General features: G+C 43.4%; 1 protein-coding gene across 1 annotated transcript in view; it reads right to left on the reverse strand.

Moving 5' to 3' along the window:
* LOC146187110 (uncharacterized) overlaps nt 1-20,140 on the reverse strand; it is a 151,646-nt gene that overhangs the window by 66,228 nt on the left and 65,278 nt on the right. The window contains exons 16-20 of the mRNA XM_084608182.1: nt 5,698-5,742; nt 5,046-5,099; nt 3,054-3,152; nt 1,941-1,985; nt 514-612 (exon numbers count right to left, since the gene is read on the reverse strand). Coding sequence (XP_084464308.1) covers nt 514-612; nt 1,941-1,985; nt 3,054-3,152; nt 5,046-5,099; nt 5,698-5,742 — 342 coding nt within the window. The remainder of the gene's footprint in view (nt 1-513; nt 613-1,940; nt 1,986-3,053; nt 3,153-5,045; nt 5,100-5,697; nt 5,743-20,140) is intronic.

Raw genomic sequence — 20,140 nt, forward strand, 5'->3', positions numbered from 1 at the left:
TGGATACGTCCTCGCTGAAGGGTACGAGCTGGCAAAGGTTGTTGCCTGCCTAGAGCTGCTGACTTAGTCTGGCCTTTACTGGCACGATATAGAGAACCTGTCAAGGTTCAGGCTGGATGGGCGAAACTACAAACGTTTGAAAGATTTTGTCATCATGAAACACGATTTAAACAGTATGCATTGGCTGGTCACAGTGGGAAAGATTTGAGCTCAGTTAGTGAAGAGACGCGGAAAAAAAAAGTATTGCCTAAAATGTGCCATGCCATGTTTACAGTGTTTAAAACCACGTTTCTGAGTAACAAGTACTTCTCGTCGATCGGAAAAAAAATTAAATTTATTTATTCGTGGCCGCAAAGTAAAGGCAAGAGTGCAGTTATCATGGCACCAATGTATGCGTGCTAACGACGACATGACGCGCGATTTTGGCAGGTTTGAAAATTTTCTTGAGTGTTGTACTTCGCTCGAGTGAACGAAACACACGTTATAACACGGCAAAACACGCGGGGCACTCACCGGGGCACCCTTCACCCCCGGTAATCCATTGCTGCCCGGCTGGCCTGGTGGTCCTCGTGCCCCTGGAAAGCCCGGCTGTCCCGGAGGTCCAGTGTCACCCTGCAAAAGGCAAAGTTGCGGTTATTACCCCACGAGCAGTAGACGCGAGGCCGTGGTGCGGCCAATGAAAAATCGTCGCAAAATCCTGGCAACTTTAGCCTTGCTATAATGAACGTTTACATGTATCTGGCCAAGGTTGTCGGAACTGCAGATCAGCGAATCCCCTGCAGTTCCTAGGAGGGACACAGAGCGATACTATCGTCGCATGGCCCGATGACTTACAATGTTTCCACGAGCCTATCAAGTGAACTTTAGCACGGCATTATATTAACGCGCAATCGTGCGTTTGTGGGTTCAAGTAAGCGTTTAGTATACCAGCCTTTGCGACAAAGAAAAGCGATGCATGCTTACTACGCTTGTACTACACTCTACGAGACTGTTGCCGCCTTAGTTAAGAGATTGAGTGGTTAGTTCAGCTCCTCGTGTTCTGTGCAATTATCTGCGTGCGCTGCCATGCACTTTCGTTTGATACGAGCGCTACATTTCGAAACTACTGAGATGTGTCGCACATCATTGCAGTTCACGAATACGCACAAGCCTAGTGCTAGATCAATACGCAACACTTTATCTCGACAGTGTTGCTGTCCGCTAGAGCAATATTACAGAAGACAGCGCTCTAATGCCCTCTGGCAAGCTCCAAATTCTCCATGGAATTTGTTATGATTATTTGATGGACTGAAGGACTCAAAAACATCGCACTGCTTTTATCTGCCCAGTTTATCAGCGCGGTGAGGCGCCCAAGCCGCGCCTAATTCATCGCTAAGAGATTAGAGCCTCTTCTATAATTGCAACACAACCTTCAACTATGATTTCTCGCTCGCCCAATATCGAGCACTATGAGCCACATGGACATTCTGGCGCCGTTGGATCCTCATCGTGACCCGGGGGTGATTTACACTATCTAAGCAGCTTACGTTGATGTTGGTTTGGAAATTAATACTCTGTCTTATGAAAATAGACAATCTTTTTTCTGTGGCATACACATTTTAAATGCTGGCCTCTTGCCTCATCTGTCGTCTAAATGCAGTGGAGCAAGTAATCGCTATGAATATTGAACGCAGCTGAGACACGCGCGCACACGGTGCAGATCCTTGGGCTTGAGATCACGTACAAGGCAGCCCTAAAAACCACTTCAAAAAGCAGTACGTTGATGATCGAGAAAATGTAGTGCAGGATACCCGAGGGCTAGCACGTCGTTAGATATGCATATCGGTATGCAAGCTAATGGCAAATTGCTTGTTGTAGAATTCGGTGGAGTTCCACATTCACCAGCACCAGCTCAAGTGAGCGCTTATAAAAGTCAGTACACAGCTAAGGAAACCACAAACCTGGACACCTTTTTCTCCTGAAGCGCCATCTTTACCCGGAGGTCCCTGGAAAAGAGGCAAAGGTAGAACGTTAATGAAAATGACGAGTGACTTTCCTTGAAGCGGTCGCATCTATAAACGCACGAGTAGAAAGAGCCGACCAGACTGCCATCCTACGTAACTTAGCTATTTGGTATTAATTATTTCATTATATGACACAAAGCTGACATCTATTTTTTTTTTTTAATTTTCGCGACCCGTATCCTCTGATTGCCATAAATATGGTTGCCTTCCAGACTTTTGAATGAGAAATGCTTTGCTACGTAAATTAAGTAAATGTCCAGGTTCAAGTGGCCACCGTCAGCGACTAATACTTTCTCTTAAAACAAAAAACACTACTAAACACGCGCATTATTAGGTTTAGTCTAGCAATAAGAATTGTTCTATCCATCGACGCGATAGATGGCTATTCATCTGGCAGCAGTTCGATGGTCAGTGTCCTCCTTGTATGAGGCCCCTCTATGGAAGGCATTTAAACTTCAGGAAGAATAAAGGTTAGAATAGACGGCTTGTGAGAGTGGTTTCACTTTTAAAATAATGATGAGTTGAAGTGAAGATACCATTATTACTATTGACTCTCAGGTGGGGCTTTAAGGTAAAGGAACATTATGCGCACGCAAAGGCTCGCCTGTATGGACAGATTACGTTTTGAACTCATAAATACGCTACACCCTTGAAAATCACTTGTTTATTACCGAAATCAGTTAAAAAAGACAGCAAAACAGGCATCGTCATAATTGCCATAAACTGTTCATGGCAAGTCCAGTAACTGGTGATTGCCTTGAGGAACATAACCCCATATACTACACTGGCAGCATGGAGTTCCATAAAGTGTTCATGGTGCCTCTTACTGCCTTTACATCACGAGTTCATACCGAACATAAGATAACGGTTTCATTTCTAAGCTCTTTTCCTGCACCCATAAATGCCCCCATTGCTTTAGAACACACAAAAATATGGTTTTAAATGATTTTTGTTGAAAATTATCTCTACAGGAAGTGGTCCTCAGCGGCAGTTTAAAGAGTGCGCATGTCGCCCGACCGTGTGCGTGAGCTGAATCAGCGGGAAACTCACCATGAGTCCATTCTCCCCAGGAACTCCGGGTTTTCCCGCCTCTCCCCGCGGGCCCTGAAGACCTTGACTACCCTTGGGCCCCGGTCCACCAGCGTCACCCTGTAGTGGCGAAAAAGCGCAGTGTTTAAAGTTACTTAACACTGTATGTGCCTTCTGGAATGAGCTTGCCACTGCGCGCTTCTGAGCAGCCAGCAGAGGCCGCCCAAGCGCTTAGTCTTCCAACTCTCCTCCAGATATAATATGGCAATCAATGCCTGGTAAGCTTGTCTAGAGTACGTACTACACATATATCTGCAGGGACTTGAATATTTGGGGGCTGGGATTTAAAAAATTCCTATGCAAAATCTACTTCCCAATTCGAGCTGAAATAACGTTCACAAAGTATCAAAATATCGTCTACGTTATCTGATAAGTGATTCAGCATCGCTACTCACCTAGATTTTCTGAAATCGAGGAAAAACTGCTCTCGGTGGCGTGCACAATTTTCGCAGAAGAGAGTCGAAACGCTGCTTTGACATGGTGCGACATCTGTCGAGCAGTGAGGCAAGCTCCATCCCGGCCGTTGGCGCGCTTGCCTCGCTGCCCGACAGATGACGCACCATGTCAAAATAGCTTTTCGACTCTCTTCTGCGAAAATTGTGCACGCCACCGAGAGCAGTTTTTTCTCGATTTCGGAAAATCTAGGCAAGTACCGATGTTGACTGACTTATCAGATAACGTAGACTATATTTTGCTACTTTGTGAACGTTATTTCAGCTCGAAGGGGAAAGCATGAGAACTTTTTCCCATGAGTACAAACAGAGCAAAAAAGACGGGGACGTAGGAAGGACACAAACGAGCGCTGACTTTCAGCTGAAACTTTTATTGCTTGTCCCGTGAATATATATACACTGGGAGCAACCAACAAAAGAAACCGTTATGGTATTCAACTAAATAGATTGCGCTATCTGCACTCATGGATAGCCAACTCGCCCAAGCGTCTGTTTTAGCCTATTTTTCACGTACCAAACCGTGCCGCATTGAAACGGTATATGGCGCCTCCATGATGTGCAACAGGCTTCCAATTCAATTTGACAGGAAGCCTTTTTTTGCTCAACATAGTAAAGAAATGCAGACTAAGAAAATCGGCTTCAAAAACATATGATCATTTTTATCAGTCAGCGAGAAATATATTTTATGAAATCGATTGCATATACTAAGGCATCTTCCGATTGAAATATTGCCGGATTTGGTAAACGTTGAACGGTCAGTGGTCTGTTCTCAAGATGTTACGCAAAATAGCGAATTCTCATTTCTAGGAGTTATGAAAACCGTCATCAAGAAATATAAGCATTGAAAAGGCTTTGAATATGGCACAGGAAGAATTGTAACTGTAATCACTCGGCATTAAATCGAATTCCTCAGGGTTGCACATTTAGTGGTAGCCCTAACCCATTATAAGGAATAACAAACATGAAATAATTACTCTATGTTTTTTTTACATCTTTAAGCGTTGTAATGCAATATGTTTTGGTGCGTTAGTAAAGTTAAAACATGCTGAGGAGTATTCTGAAAGATTTTGACCAATTGAAGATGTATTTAAATTCAAATCAAAGTTAACTATTTTTGACTTTTTTTCATTTTGGCTGAGTTTGAAGCACCGTTGAGAAATATTTTACAGCTCTCGAACTTCTTAATGTGGACGAAATAAAGATAATGAACTCCACAATGAAAACAAAAAGATTCAGTGACAAAAACCTCCCTGCATCTTAGAGATAAATATTGACTTTCTTGCAACGCGCACACGGTTTCCTGATTTATTTATTTATTTTTTTTTTTCAGAACGACTGTATCATGAAAGTGTTTTGTGCGATCTTTGATAGCTCAAATTAGATAAATTTAACAAGAATATATTGACGTGTGAAACATATACAGTGTGCATGCATGAGCTTTCCAAAACAGCAACTTTAAGGAATGATGTATCATTTCCTTCTAGGGCAGTGTTGAACTCACCTTCATTCCTGGAGATCCCGGGAATCCTGGAGGGCCGGGTCGGCCAACAGCGCCCTTGAAAAGGACCAGAACAATCAATGAAAATGCGAATAGTTCTCCTCACCATTGTGTTCAGTGCCAAGTCAAAGTGTGCATGAAGCTGTCCGAACAATATTGCCGCCGTGCACTGTTTACTTTGTATGCTCGAGCGCATTTAATAAGACCCCTTCCCCTTTCCTTCCCCCTTCCCCGTCTTAATGTTGTTGCTGAGAAGCCTTTGTAATGCGAATAATGAAGGCCTAACCGGCTTGTGACAATGCACAAGGCTTAGTGGAAATGTGTTAGAAACGTGCCGCGTGTCATGCATGCTCCCTCCTCATTGAGATGGCGCACTATTTCAGTCAGAGATCATGGAAACGACAAAGACCCCATTACATGTCATGAAAACGATGTATGCAGGAAACCAGGCACTTTTACAGAAAAGTTCATTATAAATAGCTCCCGGATATTCTTTATTAATATTTCATTCTAGTCTACGGACGCTTTCGATTTGACACAGTGGAACGTTCAGGCCCTTTAGTTGTCTCTTCAGAGCACCAAAAATAAGCAACGTGACGTGGATATTCACGAAAGGAGAGCGAAGAGCGAAAGAGACCAAAATAGGCACGCTTACCGTCGACCCCGGTGGTCCAGGCAGGCCATCAATTCCCCGTATGCCCTGCGGAAGTAAATGTGGTGAGTTCACGGTTCATAGCTTTCCAGGGCGAGCTCCTCGACATACAACGCGGTCCGTGACAAGCAATTCTTGGCTAGAAAATTATGGCACGTAATTCTAGTCTGCTTTTAACATCGCCAGCTTTGCTGGGCATAAGAATCAAGCGTCGTCTGTGGGCCTCGAGGAGGGCAAACCATGTTAATTGTTAGGGCTATATTTAGTTGTAACTGCTTAAAGTATCGAGGAATTCGAGGAATTGTTCACAGGCACGATGATTATTACGGCCAAATCCTCTTTTAGAAGAACATTTGATTAGAGTTTGGTGTCTGATAGCGGCACCGGCAAGTGTTTTGCACAAGCTTAAGCGACCATTTTCAGTGACGCTGTAAAACCCGATGAAAAAGAACAAAAATACAACTTCACAGCACACAAACCAAATAAGACCCTGTATGAGTGTCAGGAAAAAGATAATGGATGGGTGATCGTAAGTATTGTAATGCAAAGTAATTTTTAAACACGATAGTCAGTGATACAAAACATAAGGACATAGGAATATATGAATGGACAAATAGATATGGACACAGAAAGGACATCGACATTGACAAAAAAATGCGAAACTCGATAATCATTGTCCTGGTACCATAGCTATAGTGTGCAAAACTTTTCAGCATTAGAAAGTAAGCATAAAAGGCTCACTAGAAACTGATGAAGAAAATTAGAACACTCAGTAATTAAATTAGGTTAAAGTAAAGTTAGTTAAAGTAACACCTAACACTTCCGAATGTCGCTGTCGATGAGGAATCACAGCATATTCATGAGTGCCCGTTTTCGCAGACTAGACATCGGAGATTGCCTATTATCAAAAGCTTTCAAATCCTTCTTCACGACTTAGTCCAATGAGAAATGCGAACACCTTTCATAGCCGCAAATGTCGGTTGTCTGTGCGGCCAGTTCTGTGTAGGAATGTCTATGTAGGCTGCTGCTACCAAGCGCAAGCAATAATGAGTGTTTCAAAGATCGGTGTAGAGATAATAGAACAGTCAATAACAATGGATCGATTATATTTAGGTTAGGATTTTAATTTCTTGGCTCAAGCTAAATCTTCTCGCTGATTTTAAACCGAACGCAAATCAGGAAACGACACAGACTTCAAGAGCGGAACGCCTCAAATGTGGTTACTCGTGCATGGCCACACAGCCGCTGCTTCCGGGTCGACGTTTGAAGGAATACGGAAATGTCCACGTATCCATCGTAGCACAATAGCATCCAGCATTATGGTAGCCTCTGGAATTATTTTAGGTACATACTTCACACACCATCCCCGCACCCAACGGTACTTAACTTGTTCTGTTGGGGGACTACAGTGCGGACTGACAGTCGCTTGAAAATGCCCAAATGCGTGGAACATACACTGATGTCATAAATTGGGTTGCCAGACTAGTGCAAATCTAAGTAGTAGTCCATTCCGTTGCTTGTGCCAATTAATATACTCATCGCTGATTCAACCGTGGAATCTGAAACACGGAATTAGATGAACCCTCAAGAAGAATCGTCAGAAATGCATAAATATAACAGAAACGTTATTGTACAATGTATGAATACCTATAGTAAAGAAATACCTGTTGAGAAGTAATCATCATCTAATGCTTTCTAATTGTCCCTTCTGCCAACAAGGCTATTGCAGATTGAAAAATAAGTCATGTGGTATATGTTATGCCTCTTTTAAAGAATTCAAAGCTTGCAACAGCTGATAGTGATGTAGAAAAGCTGTTTTTAGGCTTACATATATTTTTTTCCGGCAGCGCAGTAGCTAATGGTACGTTTCGTACTGGGACATCAAAATCGAAAAATGTAGCAGCAAGTGTGTTGTTTATGGCATTATACGAAAGGATTCTGCCTCCGCGAAGGTCGCAGCCCTGGAAGCTCCTTGAGAAACGTCCAAACCACAAGGAGAACCTTGGAGTACACCTCAAGGTTCAAGCCCTTTCTTGAGGTTGGCAAAAGTCCGTGAAGAATCAGCGAAATATCGCCCTTCGTCGAGGTTTTCCAACAAGGTACTCTCTGGAGGCTGGTTGAGAGTCGGTAATTACGACGTTCGATGAATTCCCTGTTGGTCTTGATTCTTGATGGTGACGGCTATGGCGAGTGATTGTTTTTCCGTAAAATTCTTAGCATACATCGAAGCTCTGATACTTCGCCACTTCGGGTTGTCAAAAGCAGCTATCGTGAACCTGCCTAGCTCGGCTCAGGCCCCGATGTCCACATATGACGCTTCCGTGTCTTTGGGTAACTGTTTTGCCAGGGCTTGTACTTGCTTTTACTTCTACCCTTGCAAAAATGCATATGAAATTTTTATTGAGTTCTCGTGGTGTCCTATAGGCTCAACATGATGTCGACAAAAACTCAGGTCTTGTGGAGCAACATCTATTAATGCTCCATAGTAGCCTTTGATGCGGTTACACTATAAAAATCCAGTACATGCGCACTCGTCAAAAAATCTTGATGTAACCTCACTACGGAAATTCACTAAATAGAAATCCCTCAAACTTTTTTCATCTACCCTTGCCATAGAAATTCTTCCCACACAAGCACATCAAAGATAATATTAATTTAACTCCAAACATTCGTTTCATACGAAGACCAAGAAGATGTGAATGATAGCGCGTTTGCGCTCGGACTACTGGCTGTGCGCTACGATTACTTTTGCATCCTTCATTGGTATGCACGCTGTTATAAATGTTGATGGGTTCGAACAGCCAACGTCTGCAAGCGTTGTCGCGGCGTCGCTCTTTGCAGTGAGCACTCTTGGAGCCAATTTGCAGTAATACATGTAAATGATATTTTGGTCTCCGTGAGAAGCACTATAATTCCTGCTAGCTGGTATAATACAGTGCACTCAAGAGTGTTGTATCTTGCAGTGCTTGCACGACGCTGCATAGTTTTCGCATTCTTTGCCTTGCATTTTGTCATTCTCTTAAAATGCAAAAAAAAAAAGAAACGAGACAAAATACATATGTCCTTCACAACAGCGCTATACTGAGTGGAATATCCTGAATGCCTAATGGACCAAGTAGTCAGGTGGGCATCCAGTTAGGGAAGCATTTACGATTTCACAAAGTATTCATGTTTGATATTGAAGTTATTGTATGTACAGTAAGTCGTATTCCCCCAAATTGGGCAGGTAAGCACAACGTGAACCCACATGGCGCGCCACCTTTACCTCGGCAGATGCAACAGGCCAGAGTAGTGTGGTGGTTTCCTTACAGCCGAATTTTATCAGTTTCGCCGAATTAGAGCACGCGCTTGGATATTTTCATGCCAGAGAGAAAGAGGAAACTTTTACTCATTATATATGTCAGAGTGAGCCAGGGCGCGTGTACAGTGGTGGGTGAGTGATTCGGCTGGTATGGCCAGGCTTGGTGCTAAATTTAAAGTCTGAAATTTTAACTTCGCATGCAATCATAGGGTTGTTACCTGGAATAAAGGAAACGTTCGACTATCTTGTAGGGTACGTTTTAGACAGAAGGGCGCACTACCGAGACAACTCGCGGAAATATGCGTCTTCTGTTTACGGCGCTGTGCTTCCTTTATTACCAAGCAATCATGTGTGTCTCTCATACATGAATGAAAAGGAAAATGTTTCGCTACAAGCTAATTGAAGATTGTTTTATTATATCTGTTTTTCAAGGAATGCCTGCTACAAGTTTTCTGAAACCGCCCTGGAAGAGATAGTGGCGACCGTTTCATCTATATGATCTGCTGGGAGTGAGTTCAAGTGGGAAAATGTACAGTTGGCCTTAGCATCTGTGCCATTTTTACTTCTTTCTGCTTATTAAGGATACAATACATGTTTAAATTCTGTATATTTTAGCGCGTGCCTATTTTTGAGCGACACCGTGCACATACTTGGCAATTTCTTAGTTGGCATTCCCTAATTCTCGTCGCTGCTCCGGGCCCTCTTTTTCTCCTTTCTTCTCCCCTCTTCCTCTTTTACCAACCTCTAGCTTCTCCGGCCCCTCCTCCTCCTTTTTTTTCGCATTTTCCGATGGTTGTATTATAGACATCAAATGCACCTCGAGACATCGGCGGCAAATGTTCTTGGACCATTCCACAAAAATCCATCACGCGCCTTCAGCAGCAATCCCTCCCAACACACCATAAAATGACCTTATGACACATTAGGACATCATGCTCAAATCAGAAAATCGGTGGCAGTTTCTAGAGAGTCTCCACAGCGCCTCCATACGAAACTCTACAGAAAGTATGATTTGGGTGATGCAATTGCGCAACAAAAATTCTGCAATGGCTTCATCACGTTTTTTGAAGGGCACCCTTCTGCCGCTCGTGGTGCGTGTGCCTGGAATTCTGGTTTACGTGTATCTTCTCTCGTAGAAGCCAACATTAAGGACTTGCATTCGCTAACAATTCTAATCCTTTAACAGCCGAGCCTGTAGGTAATCCTGCTTACGTTTAGGGCTCGTACTGAGCAGAGGGCGTCTTTCTCCCACATCCCTTTCTGTTGCCAGGTTACCATTGCCATCATTCTTGGTATTTGAATGAATGTGACTTTAAGAACACACTGCATACATTATGTCAAAAGATTTGGACAACCCTGCAGTGGCCACAGGATTGGAGGAGGTCAGTTTACATCCCCATTCCAAAGAAAGGCAGTGCCAAAGATTGTTCCAACTACCGCACGATCGCGCTTATTTCGCATGCTAGCAAGGTGATGTTAAAAATCCTGCAAGGTAGGCTGCAGCAGTATATGGATCGGGAGCTTCCGGACGTGCAAGCTGGGTTTCGCAAAAGCAGAGGAACTAGAGACCAAATTGCCAACCTTCGCTGGATCATGGAAAAAGCAAGAGAGTTCCAGAAACCCATTTACCTCTGCTTTATTGATTATGCGAAAGCGTTTGACTGCGTAGATCACAGCAGATTGTGGCAAGCTCTCCAAGAGATGGGAGTTCCAATTCACCTCATCTGTCTCCTCAGGAACCTTTATGAAGGGCAAGAGGCCACAGTCAGAACTGGGCATGGTCTTACTGATTGGTTTCCGATTGAGAAAGGGGTGAGGCAAGGCTGCATACTGTCGCCCTGCCTATTTAACCTATATGCAGAGTGCATCATGAGGAAGGCCGGTCTGGACGAGTCTTCAGCTGGAGTGAAGATCGCTGGAAAACGCATCAACAACCTTAGATATGCGGATGATACCACTTTAATGGCAGAAAGTGAAGTGGATCTCAAGAGACTTCTGATGCGCGTACAAGAAGAGAGTGAGAAGTTTGGGCTTAAACTGAACATTAAAAAGACGAAGATCATGGCGTCTTGCCCTATCAAGTCCTGGAGCATCAATGGACAAGAAGTGGAAGCTGTGACAGATTTTCTGTTCTTGGGCGCCAAGATTACCTCGGAAGGAGACTGCAGCCATGAAATTAGGAGACGCCTGCTTCTGGGAAAGAGAGCAATGGTTAGCCTTGACCGCCTAGTAAAGAGCAGAGACATTAGTCTGCCAACCAAGATCCGTATAACCCGTGCTATGGTCTTTCCAGTTGTAATGTATGGATGCGAGAGTTGGACTGTGAAAAAGGCTGACCGCCGAAGAATCGACGCGTTTGAATTGTGGTGCTGGCGAAGACTCTTAAGAGTTCCTTGGACTGCCAGACGATCAAATCAGTCGATATTGTCGACCATAAACCCTGACTGCTCATTGGAGGGTCAAATTCTAAAGTTAAAGCTCAGCTACTTTGGTCATCTGATGAGAAGAGAGGAGTCGCTGGAGAAAGATTTGATGTTGGGAAAGGTTGAGGGTCGCCGGAGAAGGGGTAGGCAGCGAACGCGATGGTTAGATGGCATTCTCGAGGCATTGCAGATGAAGCTATGTGATGTTAAGAAGATAGTGAGAGACCGGAAAGCGTGGCGTGACATGGTCCATAGGGTCACGAAGAGTCGGACACGACTGAACGCCTGAACTGAACTGAACTGACTTTAAGAAATTTAATTGTATAACCCGCTCTCAAGCTGCTTTGCAACCAAAACCCCAAAACTCTGACCATATTGTTTTTTCTTCTATTTTCAGGTTTGTGAGTTAGAACTCAACTGCATTTCCCCAGGGGACTTGTAATTGATCTTGTACAGTCTGACAAGCTCTAATTTCTCCGCGGAGGATTGAAGATCGCTCTCTTCGGCGGGTTCCTCGACTACGTCAATAGCTGCTTGCAGAGTTGTTGCTTTCTACGCCAACGATCCTTGCGTAGCCCATATGGTTACGTCGTCCGCATAGAAGGTGAAGCCGATATCTTTGCGAGTTAAGGGTTTTAAAAGCCGCAGCTTTCACTACCCCCTTGCATAGTTCGTTCGCCTCGTAGGCCGTGTGCGCGTGTTTGTCCTTCAACCGAAAAGAAACCCCGTGGCAGTTATGCAGCCACTCAGCCGCTGCTGCCGAAACCGAGGTGTAACCGCGCGCTCGCCTCTGCCTACTCATGTGACAACCATGATGTCCCTTAACCGCAGCTACACTGAGGCCGGGACCCTGCTTTGTCTAGATTGCCTCCGCTGCCTCATAGCCGGTCCCAACGGATCGCAACAGCTCTCGGCAATTTAACGGCAGCAGTCGTCATGAAGACCCAGGCGAGACGCCTCATGAACTGTCTGCGTCTCAGAGGTTGCGAAGATGACAGGCCGAATGCGATCAGCCAGTAGACGTAGCTCGCCGAGAGACTGCCGCACAGAGACGAAGAGATGCGGATCGAACGAGACGTCCCGCCGCCGCCGCCGCCGCCGCCGATACCTCGGAAGAACGTGAAGTCCGTATCGGCAAACGTCCAAGCTTTCGCTCTGGTTACTTAGGTTTAGTGGCGGTAAACATTTGCCTAATATACAAAGTAGGTTTTGTATTGCTATGTTGAATAACAATGGATAAAGTATAGAGCGCTGCGGTGTGCCATCGTTTGGCATGGGTACTGTGGGTAACCCCATCTCTCCATTTTCTATATGGTGGCCACCCGATCCGAAAGGAAAGCCTTTATGTACTTGAAGATTTTTCTCTCTCCCTATTTGAAATTGTTTGTTTCTTGTACTATTATTTGGTGACCGATATAGTCAAAGGCTATTTCCAGAACTAGTTTAAGAAACAACTTTTAGCCGTGTTTGTGAATGTCCTCTTCATCTCTTTTCTGAGGAAGGGATGATGCATGCAGACACCCTTGCGAAATTCTAGCATGAAGGAGAAAGATTAGGTTGTTTTCATCACTTTGGACTGCATGCTGGGTTACTCTCCCACATACGTTTCTGAGGCATGAAGTCAGTGAGATGGGACAAAGAGTGTGGGTTCGCCGGTGGCTCTCTAGCTTTCCTTATAGTAATGATATCCGCATATTTGCAATCTGACGTTACCACAATTCTACACACCCCGCCGGGGTGGTGCAGTGGTTACGGCGCTCGACTATTGTTCCTAAGGATGCGGGATCAAATCCCGGCCTCGGTGGCAGCTTTTCGATGGAGGCGGAAAGCAAGACGCCGGTGTGCTGTGCGATGTCAGTGCACGTTAAAGAACCCTAGGTGGTCGAAATATCCGGAGTCCTCAACTACGGCGTCTCTCATAGTCAGAGTGGCTTTGCGACGTTAAACCCCACAAACCAACCAACCATAATTCTACACGGATGTACTTGCATATGTCAGTGATGCGACATGGTTCAAAATGAAACTTATCTTTAGTAAAACGCTGTTCATGTCTGTTAAGAAATCATTGTCTTCTTTCTCATTCGCATATTCGTTTCACGGCTTGTTCCTAATGTTACTGAATACTAGTAGTCGGACGGATGTTTACACGCAGCAGGCATTGGTTGAAGAACTTCAATAAAAGATGTAATAAACTATTTCCAAGGATCGGGAATTTTCAACGCACATTGCGTCCAGCACCACGTGATACAAAACATTTAGCAGACAGGACACGGACCTGACCGCTTATTGAGTTCTTGGAATCCCTATCAGCAATTGTACACCCGGAAAATTCAAACTCTCAGCAAGAAGGCCGTTCATTTTATTTGCCGTAGCAACCACTGTGAATTCTAGGCCTCGTCGAAACTGAGCACATTACCTTTTACCCCAATTTCGATACGCCTGGACACTGATAGTCTCAATTATATTTACACATTCATTCATTTGCTGTGTCGCGTGGCACAGAGCACCCGTGGTCATTTATCTAAACCACTATCAACTAGACGGTACTAGTGAAAATATTCCTGCAATATGCGCACCCACTGACGCAAACAAATACAGCTTTATCCCCGAGGTGTTGAAATTTAGAATCCATACTGCCTGGTGAACTTCATTCATTTGCATTTCCACCATTTTTGGATGTCCTTGAAAGACAGTGACTTCTGTCTTTTGTGTGTTTTTAACTGTGTGTTGTATGTACTTGCATAAATACATGCCTGAATGAATGAGCGCATGCAAGCACTCATTTACGTTTATTTTACTCACCACGCCTGCGATAGCCCCTTGGGACCGACCATCATGTTTCAACAAAAAATAAATAAAATCACTTTTGTTCATGTAACGATATTGATATATAAATTATCTATACGATTTACATTTAACTTCATTTAGGATTTACGTTAAACTAAATTTTAGTTAATATTTATCCCCACCTACCTGCTTTTAAGCTACTTCCGATTGCTTTTCACGGATGTCACCATGTTTCTAATTTTTCTTTGTATTTCTCTAGTCATCTCGAAAGTACCAGTATAATAGCTTTAATTTCTCCACTTTTGTGTACATACAAATTCTACAAATGTGTATGTTCGAACAATTTTTAGCGCTGAAAATATTTTTAACTCGTATCTCCCCTCTTAACCCGCAAATGCTCCACTTGCGTTTTACTAATGCCTACGCTTAGCTCGTCGTCGTTGCTGTTGCTATATGATAACTTTTATGACCTCAGGGAAGAGGACAGTACCTGCATTTCACGTCAGGATGGATACTGCCACTCTGGTAAAGATTAGTTCAGTGCTTCTGATTATCTCCGACACAGCTCGTCTCGTTAGCTGAATGTTAGGACACTCAACTGCTAAACCCAAAGACACGGGCCAGTTACGTGGGAAATACATTTTCATTGAGAAAAAAATGTTACTTTTTGTTTCTTTATTTTTTTGTACACTTCAAAGGTATACTCGCTCACTCTATGCCCTTTCTCGAATTTATGCGCAGAACGAACCAGCCACCAAATTGCGCTCAGCACGGTACCTGCGCCATCCTGCTCCTCTGTAAAGATTGCTATTCAGTAAAAGCCACAGTTCAGTCTAGCCTCTGTAACCCTTGCCGTTTTATGCATTTATTCGGTGTCACCATTGTAAATTTGCCTAGTACAACATCACTGTAGTCGCCAATTTTATGGAAACGCAGAAGTTCAATCTAGGTTAGGTTACAGCAAAATTTTATCAAGGGATGAAGCCAAGTGAGGAGGGAGGGGAATGGGGGCAGCTGAGTTCTCATACAAGCGTACTTGAGCGGTTATGGCCCCCATAGCGGCCCACGCTCACCCTGTTCCAGCGTCTTCACGCGGGCCCAACCCCGGCCGCTGCTCCGATTTTTCGATCTAAGTGCAAAGCAAGGTACTCCTGTGCTGAGCACATTCAGGGGACGGTAAAGAACCCCAGGTGGCCGAAATTTCTAGCGTAGCTCACTACGGCGTCCCTCACAGCTTCAGTAATATCTCTACACATTGCTTAGGAGCCTATATGTTGCGCAAAATATAGGCTGACGATAGTTCTAAAGCCCCTTTATTCAGGGGTTTTACATAGTGAGAGGGAGCCTACATGATGCGCCACTGTGCCCCATAGTGCGCACCCTTAGTGCCATCTCGTGACTAATGCAAAAGGAGCACCAATGTTAGTTTTCACGTTTGCCACCAGGTAGTGCCACCTTTCCAAATAAATTTTTGAGGTATTCGTTGCAAACTTGCCGATGAACTGACAAGCCACAGTAAGAAATTTCCTGTACGTATTCGGTGCTTTATTTCTCAGACGTTAACGGGAGGTCCAGTGACGAATGTCTAACGTATATTTATGATCACATAGATTTTTATTATCGGATGCGCCGGTTTATGCGGGCTAGACTGCGGTCCACCATCGACGCTCACGTGGACTGAAAAAAACAATGGAGGGTGTTTCAGGCTAGGCTAGCGTGCTTTAATTGCTTGCGCCATATGTAATTAGAGATATGTGAAGATTGCTTAGAGACAGAAATTATGTCAGGGGTTATTGAATACTTATTTGAATGTGGGGGGATACACATAAACAGGCAGTTTTATGAAACAAAAATTACGAAACAGATTAGTGAGAGCTCATACAAATGCAAAAAACCACATAGTGGACGACTTCAAAACCCAGCAGGGTAAACAATCCGAGACTTAAGTGAATATAAATAAATAGCTCAAGAATATGGTACCAACATATAAAATGCTACTAAATTATATGAAAATGACAATGAACTACAAGCACGTGAATGAATTAAGCTGCTATATCTTAAAGCACACAAGACGCGGACAGAGTCATTAAATAGAGCCCTCAAAAACGATTATTTGCGCCTCCTCAACTTCAGATGCTTTATTTGATCTGCTTTAGAGCTCTGCTCTTGGTTTTGTGACTTCACATAAAAATGGAATCGCATCTGGACGTAGAACGTCACTATGCAAAGCGTCCTTTCTCTATCATGGGTAGGACATCCAGCTTCGGGAACCTCTGTGCTTTGAAAAGCATCACGAAATCATGAATGCTGCTTGCATTAATCATATTTCTTGAACCAAAAAAAAAAAAATGTGACTCTTCCAACGTGTTTACGAGCTAAGCTCCGCAGACGGATGAAGAAGACCTTCGTGGTCGAAGTTTGACATGAATTCATTTTCTCATTTTTGTGCGCGCGTGATTTGCTCAAAATAAAATACTCAGACTAAGTACTGCATTTTAATTTTTACATGAACTTTCAAGCGAAATATACTGCAGTATTATAAGCTGCGACTTAGAACTGTGCTTATGATCATCTGGAGGAATGGCATTCAATGTAGCTTCGACGTCCAAGCGGTCAAGCTCATCAATCAGAAAGGGCGCGCACTGAGCAAAAAAAAAAAAAAAAAAAACAAAAAAAAAACAAAAAAAAAAAAAACGAAAAAAGAGTGCTCAGTAGGGGAAGGCACAAGAGCCAAAGGGGACGAACTGGAAATGTGACTGCGCTATCTATAGACACATATTATCCTGCTTGACCAATCATCAACAACGCATCAGAGTACGACAGCGAACAAAGCGATGCAACGGAATCAACGCCGCAGAAGAAGACGCCCCGAACGTTTTCTCTGCAGCGCGCGCGCTTCTGATGCGCTCCTGCGACTGACAGCGCCACCTACGCTTTTCATCGCTCCGCCGACCACCTCGCTCCCGTTGCCGCGCACCGAAGACGGCACACTTCTCAATTCTAGAACACTGTAGCAGAGGAGGAACGCGCGTGTCGGTTTGTGTAGGTTTGGGTCGTGTTACAGCGGGTTTTCTGGCAGAGAAAATATGCCCTTTGTAATGTGGACTTACTGACTGCATGGCGTCCCAAATTTGGAAGAAAAAAAAATTCATAGAATTGACGGCAAGGTAGTGCTGCTGTCCCGCATTCTTTGTTTATTCTTTATTCAGATATTAACCCGCAGCCCCCGAAGAATTTCAACAAGAGGATTAAAACTTGGCAAAAAAAAGATATTTTTATTAACACAATACGCTTGCGCTTCTGTCAAAATGTTCCATTCTGAGATCGATTTAACGAAGAAGCATCAGCTGACTGTGATTGTGAGCCTGTTTATACTGTTATAGCACCGTTTTAGCACGGTTTTCAACAAGCCAGCCAATAAGCTAGTTGAACAGATTTCGAGTCTACAACGAACCTCTTCCCCGATTTTTAGTCATGGCACGAAAAAAAAAAAAAAGGGTCCTCTAGGTGCTAACTTTTTTGGTTTTAGTAGCAAAAATAGCTACTGACTAGACGACAATTAAAGATGTCTTTTGGTGTGAGAAACTAAAACATTGCTTTTGGTTACTTCGATATTTAGCCACTCATCTGACAACTGGTGCTTTTAACGTGGAGCATTACAAGAGACGAGTGTACGCCATTTAGTAAGCAAAGCGAAGAACTATATAGAAATGGCCTGCCACTACAATCTGTCTTGTTATCAATTGACGCAAGTTTAACTGGGCTGTAACAACACGAATCAGCATCAGTCGCGAATCGGTACCAAAATATGCAACCGCAAATAATCCATTTGGAGGGAAAGAAAAACTACAGGAAGCAAAAGCAAAATCTATTACTTTGTAAGGCATTAAACATCAGTTTGTTTATAATGCCAAAGTTCTTTTATAAAGTATCAATGTCATTAAGGGATCCGCGCGCTTATGCTTTTTCTCCTCCATCCGGTTTGACCACCCTGCAAGTAAAACTGTAAAACTAGTGCTAACTTCCCAACATTATGACCCCAAAATGAATATAAAAGCTTCCAGCTTTGTTTTACAAGTTTTCGTTGGCTGCTTCATATGTATATTCTAACAAGCAGCTCCTTTCTTGACTTCGTCTGCTCAAATTGATTGAGGGTTATTGAGAAAGGTTGGTGAGCAGCCCATATACTTCTCGCGAGCGGACAACGAGAATCTAGAAGACAAAATGTTATCTTAATTCAGAATAATTAAATGTCTAACATACGAGGAACCACGAGCATTAGAATATTGTCATTAAAATGTGCAATCTTTATGGTTTATGGCGCTTAACACCCCAAAACAACTCATGCTATGACAGACGCGATAGTGGAGTGCTCCTTCAATTTCGACCACGTTTAATTTTTGTTATTTTTTCACGTACAGTCACAAGGCTCACTACATGGTCAATTTTCTTTTCGCCTCAGTCGAAAATCGCCACCGCAGTCGAAAACGAACCCACGTCTTTGGGATCAGTAATCGAGCGCATGAAAGGAAAACTAAGGCACTTTTTAAATTTTCTTGCCACATAGCGCTAAACAGACAGGGAGACAGCGAGACACACGGGACGGGCGCTAACTTACAACTGAACTTTTACTGCATGAAAGAAGGCAATATAAGCACTATCTTAACAATGAAGAGGACACATAAAACGATTGAACATACAAGGAAGCTTTCAAACAGTGTTATCGTCGAGCGACATTCACAGATTGGAAGACAGTAATTGCATTATCTTGTCAGATAAAAACACTGAGGCGGTGCTGACACACGTATCTTCTTTTTGGGATAGTATATTGAACGCTTCTACGATTTCCCTGGTGAGCTGATCTTTGTGGCAATCAATGACAGAAGAGCGTTGAAAATCAGGATGACAATCAGGACACTTTTTTGTTTTACCATCTTTTTCGTTATTATGACCAACCAGATGCCCTCTCACACCATTCCAGACATCATTGCTATGTTCCCGGAACTTATCATTGAAGCATCTGCCTGTCTGCCCTATGTATTTCCGGCCGCATTTTAGTGGTATAGAATAGATGTCAGCGCTATGTGGCAAGAAAACCGTCACCAACACGTCCAAGCTTCCATCGTGGCACACTTTTTGACCATTGCAAGACACAAGTACATTACAATGTATGAAACTTGTACTGTAAGTGCCCCAAGTTGTTTTGCGCTACCATTTAAAGGTATCACGTAATTATAATTCACCAGAATATACAGGCTTCTCCTCATATCACCACAGCAATACGGAGAAGCTGAACAATGACGTTATCATCGCTTACATTTAAAATTTCGATTACTTCCGCCAAACGCATTTTGTGAATCGCTCGATGCTGCCAAACAAAGCCTCTTGACCTTGACCTTGGTTCGCGTTGGTTCTCTTGCTGAGTGCAAATGTTTATGCGTTGAAGATGCATCGTCTCTTCAGAAGACGTCATCATCTTTGCGCTGCGGAAGAGTCTAAACTACAAAATAGCTTCATCTAATGATTAGGTCATCAATTTAAATTCTATCCCAAAGCGACTTGTCGTGATGAACTTCCCACTTTCGTACATTCCACTCATTTAATTCAGTTAATTCTAAAATCGTTTGAGTTGCCCTTTAACCATAAGGACTTTAATATACCTATATTTATTATTAACCAATATCATGGCGAATTGTCTGAAACCTGAACTTCAAGCAGAAATATCAAAGCACCGATTGTAGGCCAATCTGAGAAATGTCCTTTTCAGCCCATTTAACTCGAAATTTTAGACTAAATAGCACGGCTAGGTTCCACAAGCGCAAGAAAAACGAAGCAAGTAAATTCAGTCATTCACGCGACCAATCCTCACAGTCCTATTTTTAGCTCCGTCTGCTCCAACAGATGGGACATAGCATCCAATTCAAAGCGGGTGAGG

Source organism: Amblyomma maculatum, chromosome 6 (assembly GCF_055883805.1).
Source record: "Amblyomma maculatum isolate TAMU_Amacu chromosome 6, ASM5588380v1, whole genome shotgun sequence".
NCBI classification, from domain to species: Eukaryota; Metazoa; Arthropoda; class Arachnida; order Ixodida; family Ixodidae; genus Amblyomma; species Amblyomma maculatum.